The sequence below is a fragment of the Manacus candei genome, unplaced genomic scaffold (genome assembly GCF_025592945.1).
Source record: "Manacus candei isolate 608988 ecotype Guabito, Panama unplaced genomic scaffold, ASM2559294v1 h1tg000037l, whole genome shotgun sequence".
In the NCBI taxonomy this organism is placed as follows: Eukaryota; Metazoa; Chordata; class Aves; order Passeriformes; family Pipridae; genus Manacus; species Manacus candei.
Window position 1 is genome coordinate 7,388,210 of NW_026138085.1, and position 26,435 is coordinate 7,414,644.

General features: G+C 43.2%; 1 protein-coding gene across 6 annotated transcripts in view; it reads left to right on the forward strand.

The window, feature by feature from the left end:
- The first annotated feature begins 210 nt into the window (after positions 1–210).
- Positions 211–26,435, forward strand: part of AFF4 (ALF transcription elongation factor 4) — a 64,928-nt gene continuing 38,703 nt past the window's right edge. For 5 of the 6 annotated variants that reach the window (XR_007905606.1, XR_007905605.1, XM_051793955.1 and 2 more), the window contains exons 1-5: positions 211–551; positions 18,906–19,032; positions 20,405–21,187; positions 22,524–22,568; positions 23,545–23,631. Coding sequence is in view for 4 of the 6 variants with exons in the window: in XM_051793955.1 (XP_051649915.1) it covers positions 18,910–19,032; positions 20,405–21,187; positions 22,524–22,568; positions 23,545–23,631 (1,038 nt within the window). In the remaining 2 variants the exon portion in view is untranslated. The remainder of the gene's footprint in view (positions 552–18,905; positions 19,033–20,404; positions 21,188–22,523; positions 22,569–23,544; positions 23,632–26,435) is intronic. The other variant, XM_051793956.1, reaches the window with a different exon arrangement.

The following is a 26,435-nucleotide window of genomic DNA, read 5'->3' on the forward strand; positions in this document are numbered from 1 at the left end:
CCCAGTCCCGGGGGGGTCCCGGGACAGTCCCGGGGGTCCCGCGGTCCCTCCGACCGCCGCCAGGGGGCGCCAGCACATGCGGGAGCGCTCCCCGCGCGCGCGCGCTGCGCCACGTGACCCTCCCGCCGCCGGCGCGCGAGGGGGCGTGGCCGTGCAGGAGGCCCCGCCTTCATACGCGCGCGCTCCGCCGAGGTCACGTGGGGTCCCCCGCGTGTCACGTGATCGGGGCGGCGGCGGCGCGCGGGGGCCGCCGGGAAGCGCCAGGCGGGACCGGGATCGGGATCGGGACCGGGACCAGGCCCAGGCCCGACCCAGCAAAGCCCCGCCCGCGCCGCGGCCCTGCCCGACCCCTGCGAGCCGCCAGCACGGCCCCGGCCCGCCATGGACCGCCGGGACCCCTGCGGAGCCGCCGCCCGGCTGTGAGCCGCCCCCCCCGCCGGGCCGGGCCCGCCCCAGGCGCTCCGGGATTCGCCGGCGGCTCCTCGGGCCTCTTCGTTCGCCGGTGGCGGCAGCCAGGAGATGGTCCGGGCCTAGCGGAGCGGCCCGCGCAGGTGAGCGCGGCCGGGCCGGGCCTCCCGCCGCCCCGGGGCAGCGCCGCCCCCGCCCCGCGCAGCCCCAGGCGCTCCCGGGATCCCCCCGGCGGGACCGGGGATGGGAGCAGCCGCTCCGCGGCGCATCTCCCGCCGGGAGCCGCGGGTTTCCCCGCGCTCGAGCCCCGCGGTGACACCCCGGGGAGTCGAGGGGGTTCCGTCGTGCCCTTCCCCGCGGGGCGCAGCCCGGGGTACCCCTGGAACGGGGGGCTCGGGGGGTCCCGGTGCGGCGGGGCCGCTGCGCTCCCGGCCCAGCGATGAGTCTGAGCCTGTTCCGGTAATTGACGTCAGGGCTTTGTTCCTTCCCCTTTGCTCTCCGCGGTTCGGGGCCCGTGGATGGAGCGGGCGGGACCGGGAGAGGCTGGAGGGGTTCTGGGGGGTGTCTGGGGGCTGCCGCGGTCACGGGAGGTGCGTCCGGGCAGGTGCTGCCGAAGGTCGGGGCAGGGGAGACTCGGGGTTATGGACACAGTCGCATCCCGTGAGCGGATGAGTGGAGGGTTGTTATGTAAAGCCTCGTCCCTGGTGGGGGTTGTGTTGTACTTGGTGATAGAAGAGCAGTCGCTTGACATCCCTTGAGCCTGGACTGACTCTTTTCCCTTTCCCAGTGAACAAAACAAAGCAAGAAAGTGTTGAAACGTGTAACCTAGGTGTTGGTGCTTTCAGTGCTCTGACTTTGATTCTCTTCTTGACATGAGCAAATAAATAACTTAATTTTGGGGGACTACTGAGTGTTTGTACCCATATCTCATGTACAGCCTGGGAAATTGATGTACAATGGAAAGGCAGCCTGGAAAGGGACAGGTGTGGGAAACCCTGTACGACCATCCCATCTCCTTGCCTTATTACAGCCTTTTCTGGTCATTTTCTTTGGAAGACTTGGTGGCTTTAAACATTCCCCTGTTTCCAGTGATGGCATCAGACCCCCCACCTGTCCCTGTGGGACTGACCAGGCCCTTTCTCAACATCACTCCTTAAAATGAACTTGTTCTGCCTCAGTGTGTGCATTTATTTGTTACCTTATTGCCTGCTCCCTCCCAGCTGAACTTTTCTCGGGTGTATTTCCAGGTCTTGACATTCCTTTAAAACTCCTGAATTCTCCCAGGTCCCTGGCACAGGGGATTTGCAGCCTGGGGGTGTTACTGCAGAACGAGGTCTAGTGAAGTGCTTTGTGGGAGTGTTTGTGCACTGGATTTGTCATTTTGTTGTCTTCTCTAATGAGGCAAATGTGATTAAACTTCCTGGGCTGCTGTTGTGGGAGGTGTGAGACAGTCCCAGCAAAGGGGGGGGTCACACTGGAGTTACACAGTGGTTGGACTGGGACTGGGGCAGGTCTTGTTGGTGAGGAACAAAAAATGTTACCAATATCTTGCCTTTATTAATGTACGAATGTCAGTTTTTATCATTTCCTGGCTGCTGTACAGTGTATTTGCAGCTCTGTGAGAGAGCAAACTCTCCTCTGTTCAGCGGTTAGAGTCATAGAACCATGGAATATCCCGAGTTGGATGGGACCCACAGGGATCAAATCCACCTCATGGCCCTGCACAGGACACCCCAACAATCCCACCCTGTCTCCAAGAGCATTGCCCAACTCTGTCAGCCTTGGGGCTGTGACCATTTCTCTGGGGAGCCTGTTCAGTGCCCAACCACCCTCTGGAGGAAGAACCTTTTCCTGATATCCAACCTAACCCTGCCCTGACACAGCTCCAGCCACTCCCTTGGGTCCTGTCACTGGTCTCACAGTCGGAGCTGGGCCTTCACTGCCCCAGTGAGGAAGCTGCAAACCCTGGTGAGGTCTGTCCTCAGTGTCCTCCAGCCCAAGAAGCCAAGTGCCCTCAGCTGCTCCTCCTACAGCTTCCTCGCCAGACCCTTCACCATCTTTGTGTCCCTCCTTTGGACACTCTGTAATAACTTTAAATATTTCTGATACTGTAACACCTGAATCTGCCCCTGTGATTTCAGTACAGTTTTAACAGTGGTGAAAGAAAAGAGCAAATTTCAACTCTAGTCTCAAAACTTTCTCAGGTCCCTGATACTTCCTTTAAACATCATAAAAGTTTTATGACTTTTCTCCTTGTCTCAAATATTGAGAGAGTGAGACTGAGCCCCTGGGGTGAGGTTTTGTGCAAGATGCCACACAGAAACCCAAACAAAGTAATTTGTACCTTTTGCATTCTTCCCCGTTCTAACTATCTGAACTTGATAAAACATGATAAAACCCCAGTAAAATATTACTTGGACTTTGAGGATGTCTTTTGAGGAAGCTGGAATGTGCAGATGCTTTTGCGTGATTATTACCCATCACTTTAATGAGAAGATGCCATATGTTTTTATCTGCACAAACCATAGAGTTCACATTTTTGGGGGGTTTGGAGATAAATAGCTGCAGCAGAAATCTGTCCTGAGGTTCCAGGTGGTCTGTGATAAGTTGGCATGTGCACACCACTTCCTCCTTCCTTCTGTAGCTGCTGGCAGGGACATTCTGCCACACGTCATTTTCCACCGTGGGTGCTCCTGGATGTCAGAGGTGACTAAGGGCAGATGTGACTTGTGCCCTTACTGACTGAGAGAGCAGCTCTCAGCATCTTCTAAGCACCTGTGATGAGGTGATGGTGAAACTGCTGTCGTGGTGTCCCCTCTCATATGTTCATTTTCACATTCTATAAGAGGTGACACAACTGCCTGTGACTGTTTCTGGTACCTCCCTTCCTTCCTGCTCATCCTCTTGGTTAGTGAATTTTATAATCATTGCTGCTCTTATTCTTTGCTCCAGATCAAGAGAAATTTAAGTGTGGAGGGTGGATATATTAAGAGTTGAATCTTGAGAGCTGAGACGTGAAAGCAGCACCTCTCCCATAGGGAGATTTGGCCTTTCGTGGGCACGTGGAGAGAATATGAGCAGCTTCCAAGAGGCTGCAGCAACATGTGTGTAGAGCTGGGAGTTGTTTGTTGGCGTGTCGTGTTTGGGGTCTGCTTGTGTGAGGATGTAAGAAAAGTCTGGAGATTTTGGTGACTCTGAGGTCTCTTTTCTGTGGCAATAATTGTTCTCAGCCACATAATTTCAGTTTGTTACTCACATGTGGTTTGTTCTACAGGCGTATTTCCTTTCCATCACATTACTACAGGCTCACAGTTACCTTCAGCAGAGGCTAAGAAATAACTAAGCTGGAGATCAGATATCTAAATTTGAGTTTAGATCAGAGATTAACACGAAATTCTTCCCCGTGACGGTAGTGAGGCCCTGGCACAGGTTGCCCAGAGAAGCTGTGGAAGGTGTTCCTGCCCGTGGCAGGGGGGTGGAACTGGGTGATCTTGAAGGTCCCTTCAGACCCAGACCATTCTGTGAGACCACTTGTGTTCCTTGTCACTTGATTTCTCTGTCTGTCTGAGTTTGTACCAGGGACGAGGCGATGTTGGTGTCATCTGTGAGAGCAGAACACCCTGAGCTGGGAGATGGAAAGGCCTAGGATGAAGAGGGAGTGTCTGGAAACAAGTCAGGAAAGTTTAACAGATTACATTTAGATAGAGCAGGGTTAGATATATGTAAAATCTCTTGCTAACTGTGTTAAAGTAAGAAAATAAGGAATCAAGTTCATAGAATTGCAAAGCTCGAGATGAAAGAACTTCTCTGGCAGTTATTCTTCTCTTGCAGGATCATTCCTTCTCTGCAGTCACTAATGACTAAGGAGATGTACTCCAGGTTGTGAAATGACAGGGCTTCTGTCACTGCTTAGGAAATTCAACTGCACAGGCTCCTGCTCCTTCCTGTCACGGAGCTTTTCTCGTGAGCGCAGTCACCCTGAACGGTTAAAGCTGTGCTGTTCTGGCTGTGGAGCTTTCTCCTGCGGGAATCCACGTTTATTCTTTCCTTAGGTCCTTGAACTAGATGTACATATTCCAGCTGAATTAACACTTCCCGTTTTGGGTAAGCTGGTGCTCTCTGCAGTGACCCCAGACCGTGGTCCCTGCCGAGCTCAGTGTGGCACCGCCGGGGCTTCCTGCGCTGGGGCTGTGCCAGCCTTGGATGTGCCGGCCAAAATTCCATGTTCCCCGGAGCTCTGAGCATGTTTCCCTCATGCACTCGTGTCTGATTTGGTGTCTGCCACCTCTCCAGGCTCTCGGATTCTTACCACTTCCCAAGTTTCCTTCTCCAGCTTGGTGTTTTCAAGCCTCTCTTTCCCCTAGCGCAGTGCTCTGTCTTTTCTGCCCAAGTGTTTGTATTCTTCAGGTTGTTCTGTCTCTTATTCTTACTTGGTTCATTAATTCTTGCTGATGAATGTAAAACCCAGGTTATGAACTGCCACTAGCACCAGGTACCAGCAGGAAAAAAAAAAATCTTGTGCTCTTGTACTTTGCAAACATAGAATAAGGGAAGTTCTTGCCCTGAAGTCTTGAACTAATTTTCTTCTGTTAACAGCTCATTAAAAGAAATTTTCCAGCACTCCTTTCTATGGAAAACAACCCCTCACGATGCAGCTTAAAACCCCTTTTTATTGGTTTTTTTTTTTAATAGTTCATCTTAGTTTTTATTCATGTCATAACATTTATTGATAAATCACTTGAACATGCTGCTTTCATGTTTTATAATTAAACAAATATGGAGTGTACTTTAACTAATGTTATAATCCTGTAGTGATCATGTTTTCCAGGAGAGACTGTTTTATTTTTCCAAATCTCTCCCTGTGGATACGTGTGCTCCTCTGCAGCCCCACAACAGTTTCTCTCTATTTATTCCCAGTACTACACTGGGAACATAAAAACTAGAGGTAGGAGACAAGAGGCAGGATAATGGTGTGATTCTCTTCAGTGTGTTTGTTTTTAAAGGATTGATGTTCCCTCATTATCTGCAGTTTCCAAGAGCAGCTTTAAGTTATTTGTCTTTGGACTGTAGACTTTCCCCAGCTTTTCAGTTTAGTGGGTTCTTCATGGAAAGGCAGAAATGAGCCCTGGAATGGTTGTGCCCCTCCTGAAGCTCCCAGGGGTGGCTCCTGGGTTGGGAAGAATGTCACAGAATGTGTCAAAACAAAGGGGATCCAAAGGTTGGATAAAAACTTAAGAGATTTTAAAACTCTGTAACTTTTGCTGTATGTGGTGTTAAAATGATTCTGCACCCAGGTTTTGGTGTTGCTTTGGGATCTGGAAGAGGAGGCTCTACTTGGTGTCTCACTGTAGTTGGATCAAACATCCTTTTATTTACATACATTTTCCAGTTTTAAGGAAAAATAGTAGTATGTTCCTAATTTTCAGAACCAAGCATTGGGAAAATATTGTTTCTAACCAGTGACCAGTTAAAAACTTGTCTCAAGTTAAACTCTTGAGAAAGGGAAAATTGTTTACAGTTGTCCTTAGCTTGGATTCTAAGATTTCACTGAAGTAAATTGCTCCATAGTAGATACTTTTCTCAACAGTTGGTTCCTGTGGAAATCTCACATCATTGAACAGTCATTCACTTTTTCACTTCATTTTCCTCTGAAATTCCTAGTATTGACTTAGTGTAATACTGTTTCAAGTGTCTGGTTTTAAAGGAATATTTAGTATTTACAGGTTGTCTGCTATATTTTAAATATAAATTATGCTTAAAAATACTTTGTATTTCCATGAGGGTCTTCATCTGTGTTGACATTACTATAGAAGTTCAAACCTGATCATAATTGTCCAGCTTTGTACATTGACATGGAGGGTTTTTTTGATTCTGCATTTAATTTAATTTCCAAAAGACGTTAAAGAGATTTCAGTGATGGAAGTGCTTAAATGGTTTTAATCAGGCTTTGATGTGCACAAATCATTAAAGCGAGGAGGATGAAGAGATAAGAGTCCACAATTCTCTTTGTACAGTTTGTCTGCAGAGGAACTAATGGAGTAGGAAGGAAATGTTAAGAAGGAAATCCTAAAGGAGCAGGAGCGGAGCAGGTTGTCCCAGGGAACAAGGGGCAGGACAAGAGGAAACAGCCTTAAGTTGTGCCAGGGGAGGTTTAGGTTGGACATTGGAAAAATTCTGTCATGGAAAGGGCTTTCCAGCCCTAGCACAGGTTGCCCAGGGCAGTGCTGGAGTCCCCATCCCTGAGGGATTTAAAAGCCATGTGGATGTGGCACCTGGGGACATGGGCAGTGTTGGCCTTGGCCTTGGGAATGATTGGACTTGATGGTCTTGGAGGGCTTTTCCAACCTAAACCATTCTAAAATGTTGTTTTTTCTTACAGGGAGGGGTAGCAGCAAACCAAAAAAGCTACATCAAAATGGGAATTTAGTTTGTTTGATGTTGTGTATTTTGTGGGCAGAGGAGTGACCAGAGTTTCTGGGGGGAAAAAAAAAAGAGATCTTCCAATTTCATTTTTCAGTGCTGCATTACTGCTGGCATAAGCACTTCCTTACTTAATTAAGAAAATATTAGGTCAAAGTCCAAATTTGAGAAACTGAGCCATTAAGGTGAAAATTTCAGAAAAATTGAATATGGGAAACAGGTTAATGGACAAGTTAAAGGACTTACCTTACATGTTTTAACTTTAGCAAGTTGTTCTGTGCTTTGGAACAAATAAGAAAATTAACGCAGTGGAAGTTGCTGGGAGTCAAAAATGCTTGATTTTACGAAGATGTCTTAATACTATTTTATTCTTGTAACTTCACGAGCCTTGAAGCACAAAGATTGCCCAAGAGGAGATAAAATGGAGTGATATACTGATATTTTTCCTGTCTCATGGGGGTTTTTTTGATGTTCTGGGTGGTCCTATGTGGAACAGAGGTTACTGATAGTGTTGTTTGCGTGTTTCCAGGAGGTTTTTGTATTTTTGGGTGGCTGGGGTGTTGTGTTTGTTTGAGATTTACCATTAAACTCTCCACCTCACCTGTGGTTTGTGACTCTTTTTTACACTGTGCCTGCTTGGAACATTGTTTTAAATTGTGAAGTTTTGGATTTATATTTAATTAATATATTTTAATTTAATTAATTGATATTTAATTTTATCCTTCTGTTGCTGATAGGGTAAATTAGCATCATATTAAAGCGTTGATCTAACACGATGAAAACTCTGGGGTTTGGTGTAAACCAGCCTCTAAAAGATAAAGGGTGAAAAGGTTTTTCCTGAAGCAATGATTACTTGTGCTGAAAGAGCTGCACTAATTATATTTAATGAGCAAAAAATACAAGTAAGGAGTTTGCACTGTGACACATTCTTAGCCAATAATTACCAGAAATATGTTTTAATAGGAGAGAGTTTTAACAAGTAGTCTTCAGCTTAAATTTGTTAATCACTAATAACCCTCTAAAATCCACCTTTCTTAATTTTTTTTCTTCAGTGGTTTTTTCTTTGGTGGTTTTTCCTTCGGTTTTTTTTTCCCCTTCAGTTTTTTTGCTTAGTTTTTTTTTTTTCTTCAGTTTTCTCTTTTTTTTAATGGAAAAAGTTGCATTATTTCCTGGCCACATGAAGCAAGATCCATGCTGAATTGACATTTGAAGATGTTTTTGCAGCAGCCTCTTCACATACCTAATTGGCCCAAATAGCTTGTGTTGATTTTTGGGGGGGGAGAATTTTTTTCTTTGGTTTATTTTTTTTTTTTTGTTTGTTGTTTTTTTTCATTATTTATTCAGAGGAATGTTAAAATACATCCAGTCATGATTTACTGACAGACTCAAAAGCTATAAATGATCGGAATGGGTGTGGTCTAATCTTCATTTTTATTTAAGAGTACAAAATTTGGATCTTGTTGGCTGGTCTAATGGGCTGATTTCTTGCTATTCAATTATAAATATGAAGTTATGCAATCAAAAACATTATTACATGTGACTCTCACTCTAAATAGTGAGTCATACCTTAATAATTAATATTAGTTTGTGCTTAGTAGAATTCAGTTAAATCAGCCCACAAAGAGAGGTTGCCAACAGTGCCAGGTGCCCCAGAAGGGCACCAGAACTGTTTAACTAGAGCTGGTTTGTCTGACACATGCCTGGGAGCTGGAGGAATGAGAAGCATTTCTTGCCATGTAATTTCTGTGGCACTTGAAGCAGTTTGGGCTGTTCCAGAGCTCTTTCCAGGCTCCAGCCCTGACCCAAGCACACGCTCGGTGTGAGCTGAACTGGGCTCTTGCATGAAGGGTTTTGAAATTCAGCTGGATTTTGACACTGCTTTTGCAATGTCCCTTGTGTTTGTCTTTAACTTCATGTGACAAAAAGCTGAACGTCCTTCTCTAGTGGCAAAACTCAGAGAGTTTCTGTGGCTGTAAATTAAAGGTGTTGTTAGGATCCTGTGCTTTGCAGTTTCACACCTGTCGGGTCTTCAGGCTCATATTTAACAAAGCCCATTGGGAGCAGCAGTTCCACAGCAGCTTGCACAAGTCCTTTGCTAGTGTATCAAGTGCAGAAGTTACGTTGTTGGTTTAGGCAGACCAAAAACTGTTCTGGGGACAAGAGTTCATAATAATGATTATTGATAATGATGCCCTCTGTGGTGTAATGGCACAGAGTTACATTGTGCCCACACTGCCCTCCTGGGACATGAGGCTTCTTCTGTGCAGGTGGCTCAGTTTCCTTTTGGTACTTAAATCTCTGTTAACAGCATGACTTTTGTTTTAAGGCCACATCCAGAAAAGTGCAAACAACTGCAAGAACTTTGGGGAAAAAAACCCCAAACGTTATCATCATGGGAAAAATGAGGTTGTGTCATTTTATTAAAAGACTTTGTATAGCCCTATTTTCTACAATAAATAGAATACTTAACTCTATATTCTGTGATAAATTAACATTTATCAACTGTTTTCCTGGGGTAATAGATACTACACTGAATGCCTTGATGCTCAGTGGTGGCTGAAGTATTAACGATTTTCTCAATCTGCTTAAGGGGGTTATAAAGTACAGGTGGCATTTAGTAGGTAGGATGAAAGGTTAGAACTTTCCAACTTTTTTAAGCAGTGTTTGTTTGGAAGCACAACACATCAAAGCTGTGGCTTTCCTGCTGCATTTCAGCTTCCCTCTGTAGATAGTTCTGGTCCCTTCCTCTCGCTTCCAAATTTTTTTTGCTTTGTCTACAAATCTTAAATACTTCTCTTCCCTAGTGGGTTTTTCCAGAGTTTAACTACTATGGGCTCTCATCTTCAGTGTATTTAAATTTAAAAATAAAGTTGTAAGTTAGCAGAAAGCATCCCAGGTCTCGGAGCTGTCACATCATTCACGTACATTTTAGACAGGTAGGAAATGGTGATGATATACTGATATACTCTTTGGTAAACTCTTTGCATGCAAGTCAGGGCTGAAAACCAGGAGGGAGAATCTGTATTCTCTCTTTTTTGGTACTCAAAACTGTGGATTTTACAAAGGCTCCTTCAAGCTCTAAAGCAATCGTGGAACTGCTGCAGCTGCCAGTGGAGAGCACCGGTGCTGGGAGTGTTCAAGCCACCACTTTTGAAAATATATTGATAATAATGTATTGATAATAATTTTGAAAATATATTGATGCTGATGTGCATCAACTCAGGTGGTTTTGATGTTTCCCTTCCACCCCCTTCAGTTGTTCTGGGAACAACCTGGAAACATAATTCACTTTGAGTCTCTGAATCTTTCTGTGTCACACCCTGAGTGTTTTCCCATGGTTCTGAGGAGAGTTAAATCATAAAATGATGAAGTTTTTAACTCTGGCTGCTCTGCTGACGTGCTCCCCAGCATCCTTCTGGTCTTCCATCCCTCATAACAACATTGCTTGTTGCCTGTTACAGGTAAAGTTCACCCATGACAGTGTGATGCAAAAAACAGTAATTTAATGAGACTTGGGGAATTTCGTTGGGTTTTGTTATTAAATGGGTTTTAAACAGGTTGGTTATTCCTACTCTCTGTTTTGGGGTTGTGGAGTGTTCAATCTTCTTTGTATTTAAAAATAACCCTGCTCCCAAAATACCTATTTTGAACCTGCACAGATTTCCCAAATTCAGCATAACCAGTTCCAATAAATTTCTGTGTGAGCACAACCAGGATAGTGGGGTGAACAGGGCCTGGGAGCTGCTGTGGACATCTGCCCTGGATGGGGGCTTGGACCAACACCCAAACCAAACTCTCAAATTTTAAAAATTCCCTTCTGCTGTAAGAACCAAGTAGAGCTGGGCACAGGATGCATTAACAGCCCTAAAATATTTTATTACTTGCACTTGTGTTGTGAAGATGCATCAAATAAAAGCTGTGTTCAGAAAACAAGCCGTGTTGAGGCAGCAAGGGAGGAGACAGAGACACTATCAGTGGTTACACGGTGTTGGGCTGAGGAGACCTTGCTACTGCAAGCAGTTACACAAGACCCAAGTGGTTTGGAGAGTGGCAGAATTCATTATCTCAAACCCTGATGTTCATTTCAATGTGTGATGCAGCAGAATGTGTGAGCCTTGGTCATGATAGGAAGTCCAAGATAAATGTCTTGTGAGACAGTGCAGACAGATGATCTTTGAGTAAAGCTGGAGGAAATGACAGTTAAACCAGGGTAAAGTATTTGATAAACTTTTTCTCTCCTTCCTTTTTAAGTAGTTAAGATGGGAGAAGGATGTGAACCTTGAATGTGATTTTCCCTTTTGCCTTTTCACTCCTGATTTAGATGGCACCTCATTAAAACCTTGTCTGCTGTTTCAAATCTGACACAGAGCAGATTTATCAAAGAATTTCTGTCAGTGAATCCTTTCTTAATCCTAATGCCACAGAGTTCATAACACTCAAATGTAATGATATCTTTTATGAAAGTAAATTAATGTGAGGAAGTCAGAATGATAATAGCCAGATTAATGTTAGATGTCTGAATAACTATTGCTTAATAAAATTTAAACGGCAGTTGTCTTGGCTTCAAAGTTTAAGCAGAAGAACATGTAGGCACAGGAATTGGGTTATTAAGTTTCTGCCCAATTAGAGGGCAGAAATTTGTTGAGAAACAGTATTGGAATATGCTTTGGTTTGCCTGTGTGGACATGAAAGGAGTGCATGTAAAAACCTTGTGTTCAGGATGGTCCATCTGTGCACTGGGTGAATTATTGACTTTGGCAGCAATGGAGAACAGCAAAGATGGGAAGGATGTTATTTGTTGACTGGGAGATAAAATTGGGCTGAAGTTTGCCAAGAGTGAGAAACAAAACTGTGACTGGTCAAGCTCTGAGTTCGATCTGTGCTGTTAGGCTGTTGGTTTTGTGATCTGAGCTGTAGGATGTCAGGGCTTGAGCTGCAGATGCTGATAAAGAGAATATCATTGCCTGGTTAAGAAAGTCTCCTGTTCCTGAAAGTAGTTTTGATATTGCAGGATGAGGCAAACAGAAATGCAAAAGCTGGAGAAGGCAAAGTCAAAGTTGAGCTTTGCTGAACAGTAGCAGCTTCACTTCCCTCTCCTGGCTCAGACTTGGTTCTTGTGACAGGAGTTTATTGAGGCTCCTGTGTCTTATCTGACTGGGTGTTGTGGTAGGTGCAGAAAATGACCATTGTGGTAGGTGGTAGCTTTGTTGTATGACATTGTTCAGTCCTACAGACTTCCTCCTCCCCTGAGTGAGTAACTGCACTGTTGGGTCCCTCCTCTGTGGGATCTGTGCCATCAGCTAGGATGGAGCTTTGTGATGGAGAGGGACAGTGGATGGGGAAATGAACCTTCCTCTGCTCTCTGTGCACCAGGAGAGGAGGAGGGAGTGTGAAGCTGTCCTGTCACTTCCCAGACTTTCCTGCCACTTCCCTTGTTTCTCTACCATTTCTGAAGAGACAGGACAGAAAGGAGGGACTGAAGTTGATGTGAGGAGGTCTGTTCTCTATGCAAGAAAAGAGTTGGGAATTTATTTCTGTGTAAGGCTCATCAGGGAGGAGGGATGTTTTACCTATCGTGTAATACTTCTGCACAAAAATGAGACATTTTAAAGGATGGATGGTTGTGCATTTTTTCAGGTCCTCTGAGTGAATTACATCAAATTTTTCTTAGATATAAACAGTGTTAGGCTGTCTTATCAGTATGTTTTAGAAATTGACTTAAAACTTAGGTTTGAATGAGCTGTATTGCTAGTGCTGAAAATAGAACTTTCTTCCTTAACTTGACTTCTAAAATCCATTTGCTGGGTGTGCACTTTTACCTTAGTTCTTTTACTTTACCTTGGAAAGAAGAGTGGAACTAGATGATCTTTAAGGTCCCTTCCAACCCAAACCATCCTGTGATTCTACCTTGCTTTTGTGTGCTGGATCTCACATATAATGAATGATATACCAGCTCTCATCTGAGCTGGTTTAATGAAACAATTGCAGTCTGTTTCTAAAGGATCCCCAAATCCTTTTCCAGTGGTTAGTGTTGAGTTACAAATGATCCCTGTAATTCTTTTATATTATCCATCATTGCCCTGTGTTGGCTCCTCAGGTAGAAGATGCTGACTGCTCCTTGGGTAACCTGATATTTGATGGATGGAGGGGGACTCTGGCAGATAAAACTCAAGAGCAGGATGTAATTACTTGCATCATCACTTGACTGAGACGCTGGAATTAACAACGTGCTCCTACAGAAAGTGCTGTGGGATTTTTCTCAGCTAACGGTGGTGAGGGATTTGTGCTCATTTGTCTGAGGAGCAGCGGCAAGTCCAGGCACATTGTGCTCTGTGGGGATTTTTGTGGTGCTTTGGAGCTGAGTGGGAAGGAGAAGTGCCTGCAGCAAACTGCTGGCTCTGCCCTCCCTGGGAGTTCTGTCAAACATTAACCTGACCTAGGCCAACTCACTTTTTTAATTATTTATATTTAAAGCTCTCCCACCCTCACAATATGTACAAAGGTGTTCCCGTCTGGCTCTTACGGCACTTTATGTTCCCCCACGGAATGTGCAGCAGGAATCCCTAATCTGAAGGGTGGGATACAAACAGTTGTGTTTGTGTTATAGAAATGAGAAACCTTTATGTTTCAGTTAGTGGTGAATCACTGATTTATATTTGTATCGTATTAGCAATACAGTTGTATTTGAATCCTATTTCCAAGAACTCAAACGAAGCCTTGGAAAGAGGGACAGCTCTCTTCTGGAGATGGAGCTGTGGAAGAGTTTGTTCTTATCAAAATACCCAAATGGAATTACGGCTCAAGCTGTCCTGTGTTCAGCTGTGCAGCCTTACTGTGTGATACGGAGTTAGAGTTATAATTTTGGAGTACTACTGGTATCACCAGTCTTTTCCTTGCTGGAGAAAATCCCATGTGGAGTCCTCCCAAACCAAATCCCCCTCCCTTGGCACAGAGTGCTGCAGCAGTATCAGAAGGTGTGAGGGAGAGAAACAGAAAGCTTCATCCTTTTGACAAGTTGGGTTTTGCCTGTTTCTGAACACATATGAATATTATTCAAATTCTCTGTAAGCTCTTGTTTTAATTTTGTTCCTTATTTCAGTTATAAAACTCTGAAGATGACTCTGTGCTGCTTCTGTATTTGCAGCATTGTGATTATTCTTTAAATTTATCCTGGATAATCCTCCTGTTTGTTCTCTTTTGGGTAAAGTTGTATCATTTTAGTAGGAAATGTTATGTTTTTTCTGCATTTTTCTCCTTTACCATAACATAGAAATCTGGAAGTTAAGATTACACATTCACTTTTATTGTTAAGTATCAAGTAGCTCTTGGTGACACGTTCCTCTTTGTGTAGCAGTGGGGGTTTGTTGTTATTTTTCAGTTTCTCCCTTTTTAAACAGCTTTTCTGTGAGCGCGTTTTAAAAGCTGACACAGGCATTTTAGTGCAGGATTTGTGGCAATGCCATACTCCATGCACAAACTGGGAGAAGCTTGCTGTGCCGACTCCTGAGATGCCCCTTGCTGTTCATGGTACAAGTAAGAAAAGTATTTGAAATAATTAACAGGCATCTTTGGGAGGGAGTTGGGTGCAGCATTAAGGCAGCTTCAGGTATTTTTAAATGCCTTCTTAAAACATCATTCCTTATTACAAACAGGCTTTCTAGCTTTTTTCCCCCCTCCTTTTAAGAAAAAAGAATACAATCATGGGAGCTGTGTGTGTCCCCAGAGCTGGGTGTGCCCCGCACAGAGCCCGAGCTACTCTGTGTTCTCTGAAGGTGTTGATCGTTTATGGCCAAATGTTGTCAAACAAAATTTGTGTTTCAGCACTGCCAGTTAACCAGCACTGGATAAATGAACTGTTTGATTCCTCTTGCTTGCGAAACCAATTGAGATGGAAGAAACCTTGGAGTTAAATGAGGATGTCTTGAAGGAAGTGGAGGTGTTGTAAACAGGCTTTGAAGATCCACGAGTGCCTGGTTGAGATGTGGTGGGTTTGGATCCCTTTTAAGGGGCTGCACTTGGAGGGTTCCTCTGACCAACCTTCACCTTTGATGGTTTTACCTTATGGTGCCTGGGAAGATGGAGAGATAGTGCTGGTGGTGAACTGGGGTGAGGGCAGGAGCTGGGATGCCTGATGTGGTTCAAGGGGGTGAGAAGAGGCTGCCAGACCTATGCCTGTACCCAGGGTTTGGCCAAGGTCCTCTTTAACAGCATTGCCAGGAAAACTTTGACAATTGTGGGTGTGTTGATTGGGGTTTATTTTTAGTCTGAAACTGTGGTCCAAAAGTCCCAGACCTGGGATGTGCCCCCCCTGCCTGGAGCTAGGGGAGTGGGAGGTGGGAAGCAGGAGAAGGTGGCACCGGTGCTGCCATTTCATAACACTAGTTATAAAATCCAAGATGATGATGGCTTGAGGAAGCTCAAGCCAAAGCCATGCCCTTGTTGGATTAAGGATGAACAGAAATACCAAATAGGATTTAGGAAGATGTTGGAAGGAGAAGTTAAGATTGTGTTTCTAGTACGGGTGATTTGAGCGATACTCGAGCAATTGATGTGCTTGGTGGACCTGGAGCAGCAATTAATGATGATTAAAGAATATACACAAGAGAATGTTGTGTCAGAAGTTTCTGTAAGTTCCCTGCTGGTTTTCCTGCTTTCTTTCAACTCTTCCTATTGAGCTGGAGCAGAGGCGTGAGATCTGAACAGTCAGTTGTGCAGTCACATACACACAGACTGTGGAGTTCAGCAGGGCACACTGAGCACAAGTAATGACTCAAAACACGTAGAGTTAAACTTCCTAAAAATGAAAATACTGTGCTGTGCTTTAGGCCTGTTTTCTAATTTCTTTTAATTTTTGAACTTCTCTTTTCCCAGATATGGAAATTAAGGCGACTTTGGTCCTTGCTGCAGGGACCTGTTTTGTCTCCCTTAGCCTGGCTCTGCTTCTCCTTCACACTTTGCTCAGGACTCCTGGGAAAAGGGAAATTGTTGCAACATCCTCTTGGTAGCAGCAGGTACAAGGCAACAAGATCTTCATTTTCTGCTTGCAGGCCTGGTGTGCAGAGAGACAGGAGCAGAGGAGCTGTCCTCTTGCCCAGAGGATGGCGTAGGAGTGATGGGAGCTTGGCTGCCCCCAACTGCTCCCAGCTCTTCCATCCTGTGGGAAAAGGTTTAAATGTGGGAGAGGGAGAAGCAATTCTGCCTCTGAGCAGCCTGCACTGCTGGTGGGAGCAGTGATGGGGCAGAGCTCCTTCCCCCAGCCAGAATCCAAACTGAGAGAGAACAGAGTGCCAGCAGGAGATGGGACTGGTGTCCACTCCAAATTGGAAAAAAACCTGAGGACTGGCAAACAGTACAGAACTTTGGTCATACCAGTAAATGTTATGTAGTGGATTTTACAGGGTTGGTGTAATTCAAGTGGTCTGAAAACTTAGTTTTGCAATTTCCTTGACACTGAAGGTAGCTGCTGGCAACGTTGATCAGTAGACAGGCCTTGGTCATCTGCTTTCAAAGTACCTCTCCTTGCTTTCCTCTACATGGGCAGCTTATTTTCTGGTACATCTCGTGGCTGTGCAAGATAGGAAGTTAATTGGGAAGTTGTCTGAAGTTCAGAACTAAGGAAGCCTCACTCACTAACTTCCTTTATTTACACATTTAGTGGTAGTGTGATTTTAATAGCTTCGTACACATTAGAGGAACTTAAAATAGCTCTGTGTAGAGATTAGGTGATTAGATACAAACAGGTCTAACTTGAATCCCATTCAAACTATTTACTCTAATAAAAAATGTAAAAGAATTCAAGAAAACTAAACCCAATCCCCTTAACATGACTACCCATGAGGGTGTTTTATCATTTACTACATTACAAAAGACTGGGGAGGAGTGATTAAAAGTGTGATTAACTGCTGTATTTCTGATGACTAATTTTACATAGACCTGGGCAGGTATAGCCAGATCAGTTCTGGATTTGCTCCAGCTCATATCTCGAATGAATCTTTGCTGTAATTTTCCTTTGTGTTGGTAAAAATGCTGGTTTTTCTGCAGTCCCAAGAGTTATAGTAAATGTTGATAAAATTTTAAAAGATGATCCTTGACTCCGTAAAAAATAGGGAAAGTCTTTGTTAATATTTAACCCTCTATTTGAAAATTATAGATGTAAAATTCTTTAGAATTATAATATTCTGAATGTACAGCTGTATATCATTCCCAATCCCATCCCTTTAATGTGAATGAACCTCCCAAAACCAGGGCACTTCTATTCTCTACCTCAAAATTTGCCTTCAATAGTAAATGCCGGAGACTCAGACTGTTCTAATTGGCTTTAACTGATCAGTGTCTATAATTAAATCTGTTATTTGTCTGTGTTTAAATCCTGCATGTGTAAGAAATTGGGCTGCAGTCTGAAGAATGAGCTTTTTAAGCCTCAAACTTTTAAAACAAGTTTGTCATGAATGCCAAAATAATCCAAGGGATTTGCTGGCCACATTCCAGTGCATAGATCCCTCTCTCAGCCTTGATGGTCACCTGCAGTTACATGAGTTCAACTGATTACAGGGGAACTGGAGAAAAAAGTGATTTTTCACATAAAGTTTCAAATGTATTGTGTTCATAGGCTTGATATCATCATTGCATGAATTAAGCTGATGCTCATACCTTTTTATGGTGCAGGGAAATACAACAAACCTGTTGCCTTGAAAAGCATTAAAGATCTAAACTTATACCTTGGCTTTATTCTGGTTTAGGTGTCCTCTTAGACTTCACTGTTTTCAGAGTAACAGACAAAATGAAACCAAATGAATAAAAGAAATAAATGCAAGAGGCTGTAATATTATTGAGGTGAAGAGATTGGTATTTTAAAAACTGAGTGATGGGTTGAAGTTTTCCTGTTTAGAATGGGATAGCTGGGTTTACACAGATTTCAGGGTCATACTGCAGCAAGTTTTTTTTCTTTTTAATAGGCAGCTGTCTAAAAACATGAAATAATGGTTTTCTAAGCAACCAACATTTTCGTTTTAGACTGCAAATTATGTGGAAGAGCATAACTTTTTCTTGGGAACACCTACTGTACTTTGTGCAGATCAGTAAAGCACATTTCTAAATCACTTGATAGAAAGTTTAGCACATGTTTTGACTGCCCTATCCCTGGAAGTGTTCAAGGCCAAGTTGGATGGGGCTTAGAGCAACCTGGTCTAATGGAAGGTGTCCCTGCCCATGGCAGGGGATGGAATGGATGAACTTTAAGGTCCCTTCCAACCCAAACCATGCTGGGATTAAATGTTAAAGGAATTAGTACCACCTTATTTCTCATCTTACTTTGTTTACTCCTTTAAGTCCCAATGCTTTATAAAGTTCTGAGGGAATCTTTTCCAGCTTTTGTGTGTGTTGGAACAATTTGACATATTTCTGTTAACACCAGCAGCACAACCAAACTGCAAAGTAAAATTTGTAAGAAGGGGTATTAGCAAGTTTTTAATCTGAATTTTTGCAGTAGGAGAATATGGTCCAAGGCAGAAGGTGCAATATTGCCAGAACTTCCCTGAAATTACTGCTCTGAGTAGAAATGCCTTTGGGAGTCAGGGGAGGAAGGGAGACCTGGAAACCACATCAAAGCTTGAGGTTAGAATATGTTGGAGGATGGGTGCCAAAAAAAGGTATGTCAGCACCAAAAATAAACCCAAACCTACAGGAAAAGCCAGGCACTGAATGGGTGGGGGGTTACAGAACATCTGGGGGATGTGGGGGAGAAAAAGTATTTTAGAAATGAATGGGAGATGTGCAGCGTGGGCTGAGACAGCGAAATGAGTCGAGCGGTGAAATGGTTTGAAATAGTTACTTGCCTGAGGACTTTGTGGATTTTTTTCAATTTTTTTTTAATACTGCATAAAGTTTCCCTGTTAGAGCAGCTGTGGATTGGGGGTTACAGCTCTTTGGAGGGGGAAGTGGCTGAATTTGGACAAACATCTGGGTTTGAGGAGTTATGATCCTCATTCTTTGGCCAAACAGGACCAGGGGCTGACTCTGTGCGCTCACATCTCTCCTTGTTTCCTTCTGTGATCAGAAATTATCTGTTTTGCCCGTAGCAACATGAACCGTGAAGACCGGAATGTGCTGCGTATGAAAGAAAGGGAAAGGCGAAATCAAGAAATTCAGCAGGGTGACGAAGCCTTTCCACCCAACTCCCCTCTCTTTGCTGAACCTTACAAAGTGGTGAGTTTCTGCAGTGCTTGAAAATGCAGGTTTCATAACAGAAATCATGTTTTAAATGTATTTTTGTCTGCATTCTTTTTAGATCCAAAGCTCTTACGGCAACCGAGTATTTAAGCAGGGCTTGAAAATAAGGCTGGGCAGTCACTAACCAGCTCCACTGGCAGATTTACAGTGCTTAGGAAGGAGGAGAAGCTTTGAAGGGAATGAGAAAGAGGAAAAATAAAATCATAAAATTTTTTTCCTTCCTTCACTTTCTGTACGGTGACTCAAAACACTTAAACTGTCCATTGTGTGATGCCAAGTTGCCATTTTTGGGGTGAATGAATGCTGGTTGCTAAATTTTCTAACCTTTAATCAGTGTAATCCAGATCTGGACAAGTTCAGAAAGAAAATGTTTAAATAGGAAGTTAATTTTAAATGCTGAAATCCCTGATAGGATGGAATTATAAGCTCTAACTAGTACTCCAGTATTTTGTATCTGATTTTTTTAGTTTGTTTTGAAGGACTTGATTTTGTTTATGATCTTGCACAGCTTTAAGCCTGTGTTGGGTTTCCTGCCAGGTTTGCTTTACTGAGCAGAATTGGAAAAAATAACCTAATTCTGGGATAACTAATAAAACACCATTTAAGATTTTAATTATGTAGCTCAGAACTCACTTTGAAAGCAAACCTCTTCCCTTATTACAATTTCAACTGGTTTGTAAGAAGTAAAACATTGTTACTAAAAACTGACTTCCTGCAGGAGGAAAGTTGAGGAATATTTGGTGATTTTTTTTTTTTATTCATGTCCTCCCATTACTTTCCTGTGCTTGATAACCAAATCCCACCTTTATGAAGTTAACTGGAGCTGATTGGGATGCATGGGGAATGATCTAATAGACCTAATTTGGAAAACGAAATGGTTATAGAAGAAAGAACCCTTTTAACTCTGGGCAACAAACATTGTGCCAATATAAATACCAATTAAAAATTACATACAGGGGTGAGGTTAAGCTGATTTTATTTTACTGCTAATTAAAACTTTTTAGGACTCATGCATTCTGTGTTAGAGAAATAATGTTTAAGGTGACAGTAGGCATCTACTGCTTTTAAACCTTCATCCAGCTCACCATTGCATTATTTGAAGCACTGATTAATGCTCTTTCAGCTCTTCCTGCTGCTGAAGTACATCTTTTTCTTATGTTTTAGGTTGTTAAATTACTGCTTTAAGAACTAAAATTGGGAATTGGAAACAATGGCAAAAGTGACATGAATTCTAGCCATGAACTTAGACCTGAAATTTAGATGAAGTGCAGTACTTATCAAATCAATTAAGTGAAAGTGAAATTGTGATTGGTTTCAAATCATTATTTTTTAAAAATTGTTTTCTTAGACCAGCAAAGAAGACAAGTTGTCCAGTCGTATCCAGAGCATGCTTGGTAACTATGATGAAATGACGGATCTCATAGGAGACAGACCGCTCCAAAAGCTTGTTGCAATTCCCAAACCGACCGTTCCATCAGCACCCGACGAGAAATCAAACCAAAGCTTCTTTGGTGATCAGAGACACAGCACAGGCTCCCACCAGAGCAGCAAATGGACTCCAGTGGGGCCGGCTCCCAGCACCTCCTCCCAGTCCCAGAAGCGCTCCTCGGGCCTGGCAGGGCATGGGCAGCGCTCCGGCGGCACCGGCACGGGCAGCGCCGGCCAGAGGCACGACCGCGATTCCTACGGCAGCAGCAGCAGGAAAAAAAGCCAGCATGGGTCTGAACACTCCAAACCCCGTTCTTCCAGCCCTGGAAAACCACCTGCTGTCTCCTCATTGAGCTCCAGCCATTCGAGATCTCATGGGAATGATCACCACAGCAAAGAACATCAACGGTCAAAGTCGCCCCGGGATCCTGATCCCAGCTGGGACTCTCCCTCCCGTGTACCCTCATTTTCAAGTGGACAACACTCTAATCAGTCTTTTCCACCTTCACTAATGTCCAAGTCCAGTTCAATGTTACAGAAACCCACTGCATACGTCAGGCCGATGGATGGGCAGGAATCCATGGAACCAAAGTTATCCTCGGAACACTACAGCAGTCAGACCCACAGCAGCGCCGTGAACGAGCTGAAGCCCAGCAGCAAAGCACACCTAACCAAGCTGAAAATTCCCTCTCAGCCACTGGATGTAAGTTGCTGGCTGTTTCCTGGCTTCTGAAATGTAAATCCATTTGGGCTGGGATTTTCCAGCTTCTTTAAAATCCCAATCTGCCTAACCAAAAGTGAGTTTTTAGTAAACACCGTGTTTTTTGTTACACAAAGCACCTTAACCATAAGCAGTGAAGGCTGTATTTTCAGTGGGGAACGTGCAAAAGTAATAGTTTTTTTTTCTTCTGCTTCTTCCATGTGGGTACTGAGATTTTAATTAAGTAAAGGCTGAGACATTCAGGCAGGGTGAGATAACCCAGAGAGGCTAATTTTCATGGAGTATTTCTGTAGTTAGAAGTTAATGAAATAGAAGGACACACAAATATTTTGACAACCTGGATACTGACATTGTTACTGGGAGCCCAGTTGACTTAGCCTTGATCATATCTGCTTATATCAGATTTTCTTTTGAAGTGTGTAGCAATTACTAAATGTGATTATTATATATACCTAGGGAAAAGAAGCTCACCCTAACTCACCAAATTGAACGGGGTTAAGGACTTCTGTAAGTCATGCTGGATATAAAATACTATTGGGTTAACAACTTTTAGGAGTTTGGTAATTCTTGACTCGCTAAGGCACAGACTGACTCCAGCTCACTGGCAAGGAGAGAGCCTTTCCTAGTAATAAGATCTCATTGCATCTCCTCTCTAACTCCTTGAATCATGGTAGCCAGAGAAAAGCCTTTGTTCCTGGGATTTCAGCAAATAGCAAAATAATATTCAGGACACAGGTAAGGAAATTAGGAATGATTTTATTTGTCAAGACTTGCCATGTCAGTGCTGAGGCAGTGAATCCTGTAGTAGCTTTGCTTCTTTCTGCTTGTGGCAGTCAGGGATGCAGAAGATTCATAGTCTGGTAATTATTGCTGTTTCTGGAATCACTCTATAACGTGTGTTTTACTTGGGAATGCAGTTTGTCATTTCTGTGAATTCACGGTCCTGCACTTGAATTCAAGATATTATCCTGTGGCTTCTTCCAGGAAATGATTGAAAGCTGCAATCCTCATTCCCCTCTCTTGAAGTTTTTAATGTCACTGAGTGCCTGTGATCATTTTAACTGTCGAGTGAGAAGTAAGAGATCATTGTCACAGTTTTATAGATCTCATGTATTTGCTTTTCATAACTGGATGTGACTCATGCCATAAAAACGTGGATCTATCTGATATTAAAACTGATGAAAGGAATTAGCAAGGGCTGTTTGTATCTGTGTAGAGTCCATATGAGTCATGATAAGGATTGAAGTTTGTTTTTAAGTGTTTCTAGTCCCTGGAAGATTTGCTTTGGGAGATGTTAACCTTAAGTTTTGATTTGTAGGCATCAGCATCTGGCGAGGTGAGCTGTGTGGATGAAATCCTCAAAGTAAGTTCCCTGTGCTCTTCTTCATCATTTATTTGTTGAAAATTCAAACATTCCTAAGGAGGTGGAAGGACTCTGCAGTTATTAGTGCCTTTCAAACTGCCTTGGCTGGAAGTCATTTACAGGAGGGCTCTTCAGGTGCTCCTCTAGCACAAGGAGACTTGGGAAAACTGGGAGCAGAGTGGGCACTGGGTGTTGTGGGTGTGCACACAGTCTCCTGAATATCCTCACTGCATTCTTGCTCTTTTATGCCTCCTCCCTGGTAATCAAAACTACCCATTTCTTCCACCAGAATACAGTCCTTCATTCTGATACCTTTCTAGAGTATAGTAGGCATTTTGCTACCCCGTGGCAGAATTTTCCCGGTCTCCTACCTGGGTTATTTTCCCCAATTTTCCTGCGATTCCCTGTCCTATGTCTGCTCCCAGAAAAGGATCATCAGGCCCCCCTTGAGCATTTCCATGGCTTGCCATCTCCTCTGACCTTCAGTACTGCATGGTCCTGAGAGATGCTCTGAAAGAATACAAGGCACTTTCTTTGAAGCTTCAGGCATTTGATTTTCCCCTTTTTCCTTAAACTCTGTAGGTTTCCCTTTCCCTTCTTCCTTCTGCCCCTGTGTCCCACACGTGTTCTTCATGGTCTGAAATGATCAGACTCTGACCTGTACTGCAGTTTACATTCAGGCCAACCAAGTTTATTGATTTATGCCTTTCTGCTTGTTGTTATGTCTTAACTATCTGTTCTCAGGGATAAAAATTTAAAATTCAGGTTTACGTGCAATATCTGTTCTCATGGATAACCTGAATTTTAAACTGTTTATATGCAAAATCTTTGCACATTGGGGAAATTAAGGTTTTGAATATAAATCTTAGTGAAGGGTGAACAATGAGCTGAAAATTGAGAGACAGTCACCATTCAAATTCAGATTGTAATGAAATCTTTGCTTTAATTTTGTTAATTTTTCTTCTTGTTGTTGTAGGAGATGACCCACTCCTGGCCCCCTCCACTGACTGCAATCCATACACCATGCAAAACTGAACCCTCCAAATTCCCCTTTCCAACAAAGGTCAGTGCTGTATTCAAATACTGAATGTTGTAAAAGTAACTCCTGTTAAAGATCAGGATTTTGGAACTCTTACATTCAATTCTGTATAATCTGGGTTTATTTCAGTGCTTTATGTCTCTTTATTTTGCTTCAAAACCACTTGTCAGCAGTGGCCTTATGAGGAATGTCCAAAGTTTTCCTCTGTTTTGCACAGACAGAAGTCTGCAAGGTTGTCTATAGTCAAACTTTCTTTTTTAACTTTTGTTTCATAAACTTTCTTTTTTAACTTTTGTTTCATAAATTCAAACCTTCAGGATACTTTTGAAGCTTGAAAATGCCTTTGAGCCTTTTCCCTATTAGAAAAATGGTTTGCACCACTTATGTAGAACCAAGTGAGTTTCCCTCCATGTAGCAAAGGATCAGAGTCTGGCTGATAAATGCTGAGAAATTTAAATGTATTTATCTGCTTAAACTGAAATTTCCTCCTTATTTTGAAGTCCATTTCTAAGAGATTTTTACATTTTCAATTACAAAAAATTAAAACCTTTTAAAAATTGGAAATGTTCAGATCACTTGTTTCAAAAGGTCCTTTTCCCAGCCTCTTGTGTGCTTAATAACTATGAAGGGTTTAAGCTGTTAATTCTAAAGAGAAAACCACCTCTTTGCTGCTGTTGACAGCTCTGGGCACATTTCCAGGAGACCTGCTGGAGCTGACACCTCTGAGGAAGGAGATCTCTCTCCTTCCCTGGGGTCGGGTCTGGCAGCCCCAGCTGCAGGGTTTTGGGGCACACTGTCACTGGGAATTGTTTACCTTGAAGAGCAGCTCTGCAGCCTGCAGGATCCTGGGAGCCCATGGGTAGGCAGGAGAGATAACTGTGGGTAAAACCCAGCTTGGAGATTCCTGACTCATCCAGGAATTCATGGTTTGTTTCCTGTATCTGCTGATTACCAATAAAAGATTCAACTCAACAATAGGATTTTTCTTCAGACTCAACATATCTCTGTGAGGAATTGGGGTGCCCCACCCCTAACTTGGCATAGCTTCAGACTATAGAAATCAGACTATCTTTTAAAAGTTACCTTTGTAATGATTAAGACTATGTTTTATTTGACCTACTGCTGTTTTAGAGCATCATTTGCTGCTCTTAATTTCCTGTTTGATCCAAATTGCTCCCCAAACCAGAACAGTTGAGAGAATAATTTTAAGAAAAGTTTCTCACTGAGGTTTCTGATGTGATATGTCTAAACCCGTCGTCTTATGTGAATGATTTGACATCGCCTTCCTTCAGCCAAAGGTTCCAGGTCCATGTTGGAAGGGCATATCCACAAAACTACCCCAGACTGGTATGAGTTGAGCTTCTCATCCTGGCTGGATATCTCAGAGCCATGGGCAGTCCTGCTGTCTCCACCCTTTGTGTGGCATGTTCCTGTTTCACTGCATTTTGTTTCTCTCCAGTGATCAGAAAATTCAGAACATGCCATTCAGTTCTCAGCTTTACTTTGGAAGGCATATCTAGAAAGTAAATCCTGTCGTCTATTTTCTTAGCATTAGATCAATATTAATCTTGCATATACTACTCTTAGTCAGGGTTTATTTGCTGTGTTATATAAAACTGTCAGCCTGGAAATAATTCGTACCTTTTATTATAGAGAAAGAAATCCCACACCTTTTCTCATCAACAAAGGTCCTTATTCCACTACTTTGAATACTTAAATACTTTGAATGCTGCTTGTTTCTGTGTATCCCTGGCATTTGACTCAATCTGAGGAGAAGTGTGCAGAAATCCACGTCTATGACACAGAGAGAAACTTCCTAGGACTGCACAGTTGTGTTAACGTTTGAACAAAAAAGGTGGCTTGTGGGGCTTTCTGAACCTCTCAACCAGGATTGTGTTTCTTCACCCAGTTTGCAAAAAATTCCATTTATGGCTGCTCTGACTCTCTTGACTTTTTGCCAGCTTTTTTATTTTGTGGCTGCACATCTTAGCCGTGGAACTCTGTCAAATTCTCTCTCTGCATCCAAAGCCTATAATTTCCTCTGCCTTCTCCCCTCTGTCATTCTTGGCAGCAGCAGCTATGCAGAATTCCAGTGAGTTAGTGAGCCATAGGTTTGTGCAGTCTGGGCCCAGAGCAGAATTCACCAAACAAAACAAAACAGTGGTTTACTTTAATCAAGCAGTTCTGTTGCAGGAAAGCTCCTCCTCTTTAATACTGTGCTCCATTTATTACAAGTCATATGCTGAAGTGTTTCACAGCATTTCTCCTGTGTGCAAAAGTTGGTATGTTTCTCCTGTTCACACAGAATTAAGCTCCCTTTGGTGGACCACTTGATTTTATTTGTCAAACTGTTGGGATGGGATTGCTTTCCTCATGTGTAGAGAGTGAGTAACTTGAAGGAACCCAAACTCCTGACTGGGGCCTCTCTGATTACTATAAATATATCTAACAGTTACCAGGAAGTCTTTGAATCAGAAGATAAAACTCCATGAAAATAGGTCAGGGAAAGTTTTATGGATGCTATGAAAAATATGTAGATTCCTGAGACTTGATAAAAAATGTTATCCCGTGACCTAACACTCTGTAATTTTATCCATGGGCTCACAGTCAAAACCGCCAAAAATACTGGCATGTTTATAAAATATATTAAAAAACTCCAGCTGTTTGCTGGGGAGGGGAAGGTTTTTGTTTCCCAGCACCACGGGAGGCTTGGCACTGTTTGTACCTGCGCCGGGGCCTGAAGGCCATGGAGAGGTGGATTCTGCCTCCAGGTTCCTCCATTCCTGCCCTGTGCCAGAGTGACCAAGGCCAGCAGTCGGATCCCTTGA